Below are 12,875 nucleotides of genomic sequence, written 5' to 3' on the forward strand. Positions count from 1 at the left end.
AATTGTCACCAACATTGTTTGTTAGGCAGATGTATTAGAGATATGGCAATAAATTAAGAATTATTTACAACAGTGGGCCATTGGCCTGTCCAAAAAAACACATATGCCACAGGCACACAGGGCCAGGCAATTGGTTCAACTTGACTCCAGACAGCCTCATGGCCTCCACAGGGCAGGGACATCAATTGGGCATGCAGGCACCCCAGAAGTCAGGGGGTGGGTGTGGTGTCAGGTTTAGGTTTGTAAGGGGGTCCTTGGGCTTAGGTTTGGGAGGGGGTGGTGGTCTGGGCTTAGGTTTTGATGGAGTGGGTTTGGATCTTGGTTTAGGAGTCCATTTTTATTTTTAATGAGGGAGGCTTTTTGACTAGGGAAGGGGCAAGGGCAACAGAAGGAAGGTCGTGGGAGGACTGGGAGCTGGAGGGACTGGGTTTGGGGAGGGCAACATGACAGCCAGGTACAACACAGGATGTACCTTTATCAAGGAAAAGGTCAAGGGGGGCAAGGAAAAGTTTCTAAGGAACAGGGGTGATGGTCTTGGGAACAGGTCTGGGAGTGGAGGTAGAGGGAGTGCTTGTGGGACGTGTAGGTGTGCTGGACATGGATACAGGTGTATGCAAAGTGTGCTTGTGTGAGATGGATGAATGTTGAGTATCTGAGTGGGGACGTTTGTGTCTTGGGAGGAGGGGGGGAAGAGAGGCTGGGAGAAGACAGGTTGTGCGAATGTATGTTGGGGTGGTGTCTGCAAATAAGGTGGGTGTGCTGCAGGTGGTCGTGATGGTGGTTGTGGTGAGTGCAGATGTGGTGTATGGGGTGCATCTGTGTGTCTGCTATTGTGGTGACTGTGGGCAAGATGGAACTGGTGGTAGGTTCTGGGAGTGAGGATGCAGTGCTGACAGGTGTGAGTGGTGATGTGACTGTGGGGCAGTAGGTGGTGGAATGACAGTAGAGGCAGTGGCTGTTGTGTGTGTTGAGTGTGTGCATGCTTGTGGTGTGACTTGTGGTGCCAGGGATTTTCTTTACGTACCTTGTCTGTTGCACTGGGTGAATGCTGGTCTGAATGTGTGCTTTGGATGGGTGAGGGGAGGGGGCTCTGGGATTGGGCACAGGAAGCTGGAGGGTGGATGGAAAAAGTAGGGACACTGGCTGCCATCAGAGAGGAGGCCAGAGCCTGAAACGATCTCTGTAGGCCAGCCAAAGCACCGTTAATGCCTTCCAGGTAGGCATTGGTTTGCTGCATCTGGGTTGCCAGGCCATGTATGGCATTCATGATGATTGACTACCCCACAGAGATGTATCTCTGGAAGTCAATAGCCTTCTCATTGAGGGCAGCAGGGCTGACTGGGGCAGGGTCAGAGCTGCCTGCGGTGAAGGAGATGCCCACCCTCCTGGGTGAATGGCCATGGGCAACTGGGGGGGGAGCTACTGAGAGGGCGGTGCTGGTAAGGTGGGTGGCAGACGATGATTTTGCTGGGCTGGTCCCTGAACGGTCCTCCACTGCCAGGAAGCTTCCATCTGAGGGGAAAACAGATTCTGAACTTGCAGTTCCTGTCTCCCCCGTGGTGCTCTTCTCAGCGTCCAACCCACTGGTCCCCTCAACGTCTGTGGACTCTGCCTCCAGGGTCCTGTGGGCTGCAGCCTCCCCACTCCCTGGTGCCCCTACTCCTTCGCCTGCTGATGCTAATGCACACAAGGACAGAAGAGGACAAGGAGGGAGGGTGGGGGAGAAAGAAAGGGAGCATAGGGTCAATACCAACACATCTACCACATATGACCATCACTCATGCACATTTACAAAGGTCATTACAGAATGCTGGGCCTACTACCTCACCACACAATTGCCCACTCACAATATGAGACCCTGAAATATGAAGGCACGACCATCGTCCATCGACAACACTGCACTGGTTCTGCTGCAGACAGTCAATGCTTAATAAACCATGTTTGGGAGTGTAATAAGGGACACCTTCACATACTCCATTTCAGTGCCTGACCAACCTAGAGTTGCCTTTACATACCACGTGGATATGGGAAACAGCTTTATATGAGTTTCAGTATGGTATAGTTTAATCCTAGGATGTACCCCTCTATATATGCAGGCATGCATTGGAAATCACACCTACCTATCTGACACACCAATATACCTTGATACAGTGATGTCAGCTACATGCCTTAGCATGGATTCCTCAGACATCCTCCATACATTGCCAAACCTATCCATTCCCTACAGAATTAAATACAACAAGAAGCACACTCTGAGTACTCACCCCCTTGTTGGTGCTGTGCTGCCCTCAAGTGCCCATCCAACTCTGGGTCGGCCACCACCAGTATGCAGGCCATTGGGGGGTCAGGGTCTGATAGGCACCCCTCCCTTGTTGGGAGGATGTCCCCAGCTGGGCCTTCGCAATCTTCCAGGCTCAGCATCTCAGGTCCTCCCACCGCTTTCTGCAGTTGGTGCTCCACTGTCTATGGACCCCCGGGGTCTTCCTTGGCGATGGCACGTCATACTCCCTTCTTCTGATGGGCGCTGACCTGGATGGGAGACACAGAGAGAAGGCACATTTATATAGACTTATCACGCAGCAACTGTAATTTACTACATACAGTATTCATCTCGCATTCATGCTAGACATGACACGTACCTATTTGCACAGCATGCTTGTCAGACGCAATACTCTCCAATGGGCACACTGCATGCACATACATTCACCTACATTATATATTTTTTTTAATTAGTTTTTGTACAATGAACATAGCTCCAGTTTATACCATACAGAATGCATTGACATTAATACAGTTTAGATACAGGTGGTACTTTCACTGTATATACAATCGAAGTCCTAGAGGAGGAAACAATGCTAGCCGAACGGCACAATGAGATGATTGCAGTAAGAACCATTTGCACAGCTGCATTAGAGTAACAAAAATCCAAGAGTGCACCGGAAAGTAGTTTCTTGGCGGTTGTGGCTACATAAAGTCCGTGGACTACTACTAGATAAGTCCGTATCCGTGCAACTCTGGTGTAAACGGGGCCACTTGTACAGGCAGCCAATATGTGAGTTCAACATGATAAGAGCTAGAATTACATAAAACAAGTGAACCTGACAACAAAACTTGGAGCCCGTTCCCATCCCCTCCCAGTCCCGAAGCCCGGTGTCCTTTCAATTCGACATTGTCCCTGCGGTACCACTCGTATCTGGGGCACTGTAGAACATCGGACCAGGGACAATCAAGTGGGAGCATCAGGAACCTATGAGAGAAGGCACACCAATATGCAACCAGGTGATAGACGCAGCATAAACCGGGGTCAAGCTGGCACCAGTTCGGCGTCGGGCGGCACTTGAACATCGGTATCTATGCTGTGTTCTGTCCTGCGCAGTTGTGCCAACATTTCATCCCAACCATTGGACAGGGGGTACTTGCGTATGCCCAGGGCGTCCTCACGTCGCAGTGCAGCTCCCTCAGCCTCCACCCATATCACAAAGGAGCACCTCCAGGCCAGCACCATTGGGGGTTCGGTGGATTTCCATCATTTAGTAATGAGACGCTTGGCTGTCAGAAGTCCTAAGTCTAGGAACCTTGTGGTTGCTTTTTGCTTTTTGGTTCTAGGAAAGAGGCCCAAGAGACAGGAGCCACAATCTAGCAGCGGCAGACGTGACGTATATGTGGATAGGGATGAGGCGACTCCATGCCAGTAAGTGCTTAAGGAAGGACAAGACCAAAGCATATGAAGGAAATTTGCTCTGATTAAATTGCAACGAGGGCAAGCGGTGTCTGTGCGATTAAAATATTTGTTAATGCGGGCTGGCGTGAGATAAGCACTGTGGACTATGTAAAATTGAATAAGGCGGAATCTGGCGTTGCGGGGACATTAGTATGGCTGGAGAGTGCCCCCGACCAAGTGGCGACAGTGAAAGGCCTCGCTAGGTCACCCTCCCAAGCGGCTTGCAAAGTGGTATGGACATTCAATGTAAGTGTCCGAAGCGCATCAGTAAACCGCCATATCAGGTGCCTGCCTTGTCCCATAACTTGTAAGTATTGCACTAGCAGATGCATGGGAGGTTCGGAGGTCATATCCCCCATCTATGCGATAGCGCTTCAACAAGGAATTATACAAAAGAAACTGCCCTGGGGGTAGCCGCATCTCCGTCGAGAGCTCATCAAACTGCAACAAGACACCCTCGTTATAGAAATCATCCAATGTGTGCAGGTCATCTGCGTGCCAAGGGCCCAGTTCAGCAGTAGTTGTGAGGGTTGTGCCACGCTGCACACCGAGTAAGGCCAATGCTGGTGCATAAGGAATAGCGTTGTCACTTGTGAGGCACAGAGACCTACGGTGACAGCGGTGAGCCATGTTTAGAAGCAGCTCCGCAGGTAGCCGTGACAAGTAAGTGGGTGAAAGAGATGCGATATCCGAGTTAGTGTCCAGGGTGGGGAATTGGTTGCAGTATCGTTTAATTGAAAGCCTGCCAGCCAACGTGCCACCCACTGAAGCTGGGAAGCCAGGTAATAATGTTCCATATTTGGAACAGAGAGGCCATCCTGGGTCACGGGTAGATAAAGTGTTCTCAATGCCACCCTACAACGGCCTTTATTCCAGATGAATTCCCGCATTCTAGATTCCAATTCGTGGAAGAAGCCAGCGGGATATAGTAGGGCAAATTGGAGAAGTAGTATAGGAGGCGAGGGAGTACCACCATTTTTAAGAGGGTGATCCTGCCGGCCAGTTTGCCAGGAAGTCATCTGTGATCATATAGAGGACACTGCTCTGCGAGATTACCATCGTGGAGGTCCCTCTCTGCGTGGAATATCTGTATGCCCAGATAACGGAATGTCCTGGGCTGCCAGGGACAGCTGTTCCAGAAATTCGCAGCCCCGGGTCTGGCAGTCCAGGATCAAAGGGGAAAAGGCAGGACTTCGCCCAGTTGACACGTAGACCGGAGAGTGCGGCGACACGGTGTAGGATTACTGCAATATCCACATCATGGAGGTACAAAAGAAGATCGTCTGCACATAAAGATATGATGTGTAGGCCATCTCCCAATGGGATGCCCCAGGCCTGCCCGGCCCTACAAAATTCCACAGCCAGATGCTCCATCGCTAATGAAAACAGCAAGGGAGAGAGGGGGCAGCTCTGTCTGGTACCTCTGCCCACCTCTATCGGATCAGATATAAGTGTGCCAACCTTAACCCTAGATCGGGCCGGGTATACAACAGCTGGATCATGTGCAGGAAATGTGGGCCGATCCCAAATCAGCGCAGCGACACAAATAGGTAAGACCATTCCAGAGAGTCAAAGGCCTTCTCCAGGTCAAGCACCATACATCCCCCTCGAGGCCAATCTCTTGTTGAGTAGTGCATGACTCTAAATAGGCGTTGGATATTGTGTGAGGTGTCCCGTGCTGGTACAAAGCCATTTTGGTCTGAGTGCACCAGTTGCGGGACCAAGGGTGCCAAACGAACTGCTAGGATCTTAGCCAAGATTTTGTAGTCAGTATTGAGCATCGCCAGCGGCCTGTAGGAGCCCAGCTCAGAGGGATCCCTACCCGGCTTAGGCAGTGCACAAACATTCACCTACATACTACCATGTTGCAGTAAATATACACAAATGCTACTCACCTGCTTATCTGGAGCCCCATACAACTGTCCATACTGTCCATACAGGGGTAAGACCCCATCCATGAGCTTCACTAGTTCCTCTGGTGTGAAGGCTGGGGCCCTATCCCCTGTAGAACGTGCCATTGTGGCTTCCAGATAAAGGACACTGCAGCATATGCAATTGAGGTCTTGATGACTGGAGAGTCACGAGTCAAGTGAGATAGGCCGTAGAAAATGACAGTCACGGCCGCAGTGGTCTGCACCATCACCACCGGCGGTGATCATCATTGGCCCCTGTTCACCATAGACAACAATGTTATCCAATGAGGAGTTGCACAGTGGTTCCGACCGCCTACGGCCATAACGACTTACGTCGGCAGAATGACGTCACTTCCATCAGTCCTCCGCATGCAGGACAGGCAGCTGCCATTTTACACATCTATTGAGCATAGTACAATATTTAATGTGCGTCATTGCTCGCTCTGGCAAAGTACATGCCTGGCACAAGATGTTGTGACTTTTGTTATTAGAAATTGTTGTGAGCAGTACCATTTGTATGATAACCAATACTGTAGTCCAAACTGTCACAGCTTTGCAAGTGTATAAATCAATATGGTGTCAGTACATACAAAATACTTGTCTTCATGTGTTGTAAAGCTATGATGTGATCAATCATAATCAGTAAAGGGGGTTGTCTTAGATGTCTGAATTGTATTAACAAGTATTTCATGGCTGAGAAGCCAAATAGCTCGCATGTGAAGTGGAAATAGCATTGATGTCACAATAGGGGGGTTACAACGTGTATTGTCACACTTGTGGTGTTTGGTATGTCTAGATACCGGCCAATGTTGAGGCTGAGGAATGCACTGGTGTACCGGCCCTTAGTTGACCTTGGAACCAGGGAAGAACAACATATTATACTCGCCTATCGTCTGAACCACTTGACAATCAGGGAACTGTGTACCCAGTTGGAGCCAGATCTCCTGCCTGCCATATGCTATTCTCATGCTATTCCTCCAACTGTAGAGGTGCTTTCAGTGCTCCACTTTTTGGCCACTGGCTAATTTCAGGGGACAATGGGCTTGGCAGCAGGTATATCTCAGCCAATGTTCAGACTAGAAGGATCATAGCGAGGACATTTGGGCTTCTGCAAGCAAGATTTCAGTATCTGCACATCTCTGGTGGTTCCGTGTTCTACTCTCCTCAAATTGTCAGATAGTTATGGCCTGCTGCATGCTGCACAGTTTGGCCTGAGAAGGCAGTTTTTAGGTTGTATATTTCATGTTTGTTTTACACTTTTCACAGGTATTGTAGTGGTGGGTGCTGTGTTACCATGTCTTTCTGCTACCTGATTGCACAAGGATGTGTGGATGGAGAATGGTGACAAGCAGTTACACAGAGGATGTGGACCTCAACCTGACAGTACAATGGCTGAAATCTGATGTTTACTATCATCTTCAGAGTCTCATTGTATTACAAATATTGCATTGACTGAGAATAAATTCAAATATACAGTAGCTGTGTTCAAGTGTGTTAATTGTGAAATAAAAATGGAATGGTTGGTGCAGAAGAGTGGGGTCATTGTGGTAGCAATCGTCAATGTGGTGGCCCAAGCAGTTGGTAGCAGAGGTCCAGTATCCAGGGGCCATAGGAAAATGGTGCTATGGCAGTAGAGAGTCAACAAGAAGTCTCAGTGGCACACAAGGAAAGGCTCATTTCCTGGCAGTGGGGTTGGTCTTGGCTTCAGTCCCTGCAGGATGTCTGACTTGGTGGGCACGTTTGCGTGGGGGTTCCTCAGCTACAGGGGAAAGTGTTCTAGTAGCCTTTAAGTCTAATGGCAGGGCCTCCACTCCACTAGCTGCTGCAGATGTAGAGGGCTGGTCGGGAATGTGGCTAGTGGAAGGGGCCTGCTGGTGGGTGAGGGACTCACACAGGATGGAGGTCAGCTCCTGTAGCACCCCTTTCATGGAGGCCATTGTGGGCCTGTCACTGCTGCATGGCCTCCTGATGGTGTTCCCTTTGCTGCCTCTGTTTCTCCAGTAACGTGGACAGAATCTGGCCCATCCTATCCTGGGATTGGTGGTATGCTCCCAGGACTTATGATATTGTCTCCTGGCCAATCGCCTCCCTGGGTTGCCCCACCCTTTGGCCCACAGTTGCCCTCCCACTGGCACTAGCCCCCTGTGCCTGTATCCCCAGCACAGTGTGCCCACTCCCACTTACACCAGGACCTTTATTGTCTTGAGTGGTGTGTGTTGACTCCGGTCCTTGTAGTGGTGGGTACACTGTAGTTTGACATGACCTGGAGACACTGGTTTGGGGTGTTGGGTGACTGGTGTTGTGGTGGCAACAGTTGTGGGGGGCTCTCCTAGTCAGAGTGAGGCTTGCGGAGGGAGACTGACCAGAGGTCCCATATGGCCCAGGGAGGTCTTCCAGTTCCAGACATCCCGAGTTGTTGTCATCACTGGGGCCTTCTTCTGGTGCAGGCCTGGGTCTTTGTGGCACCTTCTGCCGGCTGACATTAGCAGTGGTACCTTTGGATAGCGAAGATTGTTATTCACATCTCCCTAACCTGTTTGACATTGGCTATGCTGCAGGATAGCCGCTTCCCAGGAATGGCACTGGCAGTGGTGTTTATACATTATTTTCAAAGCCATATGAGGTGAGTTTGTCAATTATCTACTGATATGTGATGACATATCAGTTGTTTAGCATTACTGACATTGCCATCTCATGGATTTCAGTTGACACCTGGTTCATCAGTGCTATTTGGCTTGCTACAGAATGCAGGGCTACCTATGTGAAGGGGAGTGTGCATTATTAGGTTAGTAAAGAGTGATGCTTTGTGGGATTCATAGTGCTTCTTGCTAAACATGCTTAACGTCTATTTGTGAGTGCTGATGGTGTGGGCATACAGGGGAATGGGTATAGGTGATAAGGGGGGTGGAGATTAGGGTGGGATGATTTGGGGAGTGATAGGGGGATGGCGACTCATGCGATACGGGTGTACTTAGTACCAGAGGAGTATAGGTGACTTACTAGTCTCCAGTCCTCTGGTGATTCCACTGAGGCTCTCCGGGGGCAGCATTGCCAATACCTTCTCCTCCCATGATGTAAACTCCGGGCGAGGAGGAGGGGTCGCACCGCCAGTCTTCACCACTGCCATTTGGTGCCTTGATGCCATAGAACGCACCTTCCCCCTGAGGTCGTTCCATCTCTTTCAGAGCGTTCCCCAGAGTGGCCGTGAGATGTGTGCTAATTGTTTGTCATTGCAAGATTGTGGGTTCTGTGGGTGTGTGTTTTATAGTGGTGTCTGTGGGGGGTGTGGCCTGTATGTGTATCAGGTGTGGGGTATTCGAATTGCCCAATGTAGTGTTGTGTTGTAGTGGGTGTGCCAATTGGGCCGCGGTGGTCCGCACCCCCAATACATTACTGCTGTTGACAGACTGCTGTGCTGATTTGTGTAATATGGCGGGCAGGCTGTTGTTGTGGCGGTGGGGTTGGTAGGGCTGCCTCGCTCTCGCCGTCCTACAGCCTGGCAGTGTCAGATTTGTGGGCATTTTCTGGTGGATTTGTTTTTGTGACTCGTAATACGATGGTCGGTTTACCGCCTATTTGGCGGGATTTTGGTGGCCGCTGGTACAGCGGTCTTCAGAAAAGACCACCAAACTCGTAATGACCACCTATGTATAAAGATATCCAAAGTTAGTAGTCATTTACCTGCAGTTCTCAGAAGGTAAAAAAAAATGCACATTCTAAGATTGCTGACAAATCTTGCTCACATTAAGAGACTGATTGTTCATCATTCGCCATCTGTAGTCTCAGCTGTCCTGTTTTGGTATGACCTAGTTCCCTTTAGAGGAAAACTACTTAGAGTACCTAGCAAAGTTAAAAATGAGTACCTGCATTGCAGGAGCCTGACTGTTCAAGGACACTGTCCAGCAGAAGCAGTACTTGGTCCAAGCTCAATGGCAGGATGGAGAGGTGAAGCCCAGGAGGGAGACGAGGTGAGGAGGAGGTGTTGACCAATGGTAAGAAAGGAAACAAGAGTGATGTGGGAGCCAGCCAATATTAAGTAAAGTGACATGGCTTGGAGCCAGCCAGTGATAAGTTAAGGTAAATAATGGGCAGGCTTTCAGCACCTTTTAAGATATTTTTTTAAATACAAGAGATTTTGCGAACACAGCGCAACCACTGTGCATGCGAAACCTAAAAATTGCTACATGTACTCACATCTAAATGGGGCAGGCGGACATGTAGCCATTTCTCCTACGGCTCTTACTACTCAGGGCTGTCAAAGTTTGGCCAAGGTGGACACAGAATAGACTCTACTCTTGCGATGGAGTATATACATACCCCAGTATATAAATCGGGCCCTCTGTTTCGAAAGCATATTCGAAATATTTCAGTTTCCAGGAGTTTGTAAAAGCGCTGTAACTGGGTTTAGATCTCGAGGCTAAGCTGAGTCTCGAGCCCTGTGCTCCCAGTTACCTGCATTTATCTGCTGTTATCTTTTACATTGAACAATTTACAAGAGTGATTTGAAGGTACTATTGTAATTTCTGCACAGTTAAAAAAGAGAAGAGCTTTCATTGATCGACATTTGCAAAAGTTATTTCAAACAGCAAGATTTCCAATGATATTAGAGTTTGCAATTTTCTAAATATGCATTTAAGTCATCTTGAAGGTGCATACTTTCAAACGTATCATGTATGGTTATATGGACATTACAAAATAGAGTGTTAGAATATCATGTAAAATTTATTAAGGTTAAGGCGTCCTAGATCTGGAATTATTGCTGAAAAAATGCTGACATACATTTAAAGCTTAAAGAGCGAAGTTTTTTTGTTGTTTCATAAAGCAAGGTTTGTGGAGATACCCAGAGACAAGGGTAAATAATTGACACACAATGAGTCTGTAGTAGCATAGAGACAGTTGCATATTGTAAAAGTTGAGGATGACATGTATGTCACGTAGTAAGGAACCCCTACATGAAGGGTATTTCTGTAATCAAGACTGAAGCCTATTAAATTATAGGACAATGTCTTTTTAGTTGCAAGAATAGTTTGCGTCTCTTTAAACCATTCAATAAATGGAAGTAACAATCTGATACGCTAGACATTTATGAAATATATGTGAAATCCTAATCAAAAGTAATCCTTAAATTATGTACTTAAGTCTCTGAAACCTGCCTGAGCCGGATCTAACAAATGATTAGTCATAATGAAACAAAGAAAGCAGTGATATTATACAATAATGGCTTGGCAAAGCAGGATGAGTAGATGTTTTTTTCAGAAGCAGAATGACTTGAACATGAGCGTTTCAGCAGTATGAGCCATGGAATTGGTGAAAAATGTATTTCTTGAGCAGGTACAATAAAACGCAGCACATACTTTGGTTGAAAGAGTTAAGGAATCTAATTGATGATGGGATTTAAAGTGAGGACTTCCTTAAGTTAAGTGCATGGTCTGAGAAAGCAAAATAAATGGTGGGTTTTTACTTGAATTGTTGGATTCATTGGCAATAGTGTCCATTTCTTCAAAATATGTGAGGCACCCCTGAATATGGTCATCCTTTGTCAGAAGTATGTTTTTATGTGTAGAGCATTTTGTATTTACCTAGCAGTGTTATAAATGCATTTTCCTTCAATCAGGAGCCATTGTAATAAGGAATGGAACAGTGTGATCTGGTCATGGTTAAAGGAAATTAAGACTAGCCTACCTGCAGCATATAGGACAGCTTTTAAAGGTGGTAGCCTCTAATTCTGAAGCCTTTGGAGAATGACATTGGCATGGCCCAGGAAGGAGAGAACAAAAGACTCTACAGTGCAGTTTCTAGGTCAATATGTTGCTGAAAAGGTTTGCAGTTAGAAAGTAATTTAAGATGGCTGAATGACCCTTTGGCCAGATTTTTAATGCGGGCTCTAAGGTTAAGTTTGTGTCTAATATAAATGCTAAGGATTTGGTCTATTCAGCTAGTTGAGGTTGAAAGACAACAGTCTGAATCACATTTATCTAATTTAAATTTGTATAGAGATTGTTTAGTGACAGAAGAAGAAATTCAGTGTTTAGTTCATGCGCTCTCATTGTAATCTTTAGGATCAAAAACCCTAAAACTCCTAAAGCACAGCATAACTTTTTTGTATCTCTAAATAGCTTTTCTCTCAGCTTTTTGGTCCATCTGACCCATTGCTCTTCTACTTCAAATCATAACTTTTATGAACACATACACTTCGGTAATTCTTACTGTGATTGTTTTCTTCTCCTGACCAGGAAAAGCTGTTGCCTTCACCACTGCCCCGAGTAGAGATGGCACCCACCAAGGACATTGTGAAAGTAGCGATACAAATGATAGGGGCTTATCCCCAGCTCATTGAACTTGACCAGGTAAGAGGCACAACATACTAATATTTGCCACTATAGAGACTAGGATATACCATTCTATAAATGGAATGTGCTTTAGGAAAGAGATGTGACCTGTATACTGATATGGTCGGTAGAGGATGTGTGGACTAGAGAAAAGATCTGGCTGAGTGGGCAGTCTCTGCCATGGAGGGGGTGGTTTAGGTAGGAGACTTACATTTTGTTTATGTTTATAGCATTTGTAGAGCCAAACTGTCATCCCCAAAGGGATATCCTGGCACTAACCAGCAAAAGACAAAAACAGTAACGTAATCCCTGTCCTAAAGAATTAGGCAAATACCCCCCACAGCTTTAATGAGATATTCGAATTTTTGTTAAAAAAAACATACCTTAAGTGATTTTCTAAACCTCAGAAGATTTTATTCTTTCCTAAGGTGTGCTGGTAATTTATTCCATCTATGAGCTTCAGCAATAGAAAACACTCAGCCACCAAGCAATGAGAGATGGAACCACTAATAAAACCTGGTCACGGAATGTCAAAGAGCAAGAAGGATGAAACCACTTAAACAGGCTTGACAATATAGAGCCATCTGTGGAATAGACAGCTTTAGGCACCAGGCATAACGATTTGAATGTGATATGCTTCTTGACAGGTTGCCAAGGGAGGAATGCAAGATCAGAAGTATGTTCTCTAACTCTTGCACCAGTGGGCTCAGATATGGTTAGGAAAGAGTCATGGTCTGCACTAGAAATTAGGTTTATGGAGAGCATTTGGTCTACAGAGTTGTGATGTGTGGAGATGTAGTTGACCTAGAAGATGTGGTCTAGGTAGGAAATAGCGATAGAGCAAACATGGTCAACAGAGATGTAGTTCATGGGGAAAATATGGTTCATGAAAGAGTTATCTTCTGAAGAGAT

The 12,875-nt window shown here is 47.0% G+C and overlaps 1 protein-coding gene across 2 annotated transcripts in view; it reads left to right on the plus strand.

Annotated features, from left to right (window-relative positions):
* Nucleotides 1-12,875, plus strand: part of ELMO3 (engulfment and cell motility 3) — a 284,505-nt gene that overhangs the window by 34,135 nt on the left and 237,495 nt on the right. For both annotated transcript variants that reach the window (XM_069217282.1, XM_069217281.1), the window contains exon 2: nt 11,868-11,981. In XM_069217282.1, the coding sequence (XP_069073383.1) occupies nt 11,904-11,981 (78 nt within the window). In that variant the 5' untranslated portion in view covers nt 11,868-11,903. The remainder of the gene's footprint in view (nt 1-11,867; nt 11,982-12,875) is intronic.

This window comes from Pleurodeles waltl, chromosome 12 (assembly GCF_031143425.1).
Source record: "Pleurodeles waltl isolate 20211129_DDA chromosome 12, aPleWal1.hap1.20221129, whole genome shotgun sequence".
Taxonomy (NCBI): domain Eukaryota; kingdom Metazoa; phylum Chordata; class Amphibia; order Caudata; family Salamandridae; genus Pleurodeles; species Pleurodeles waltl.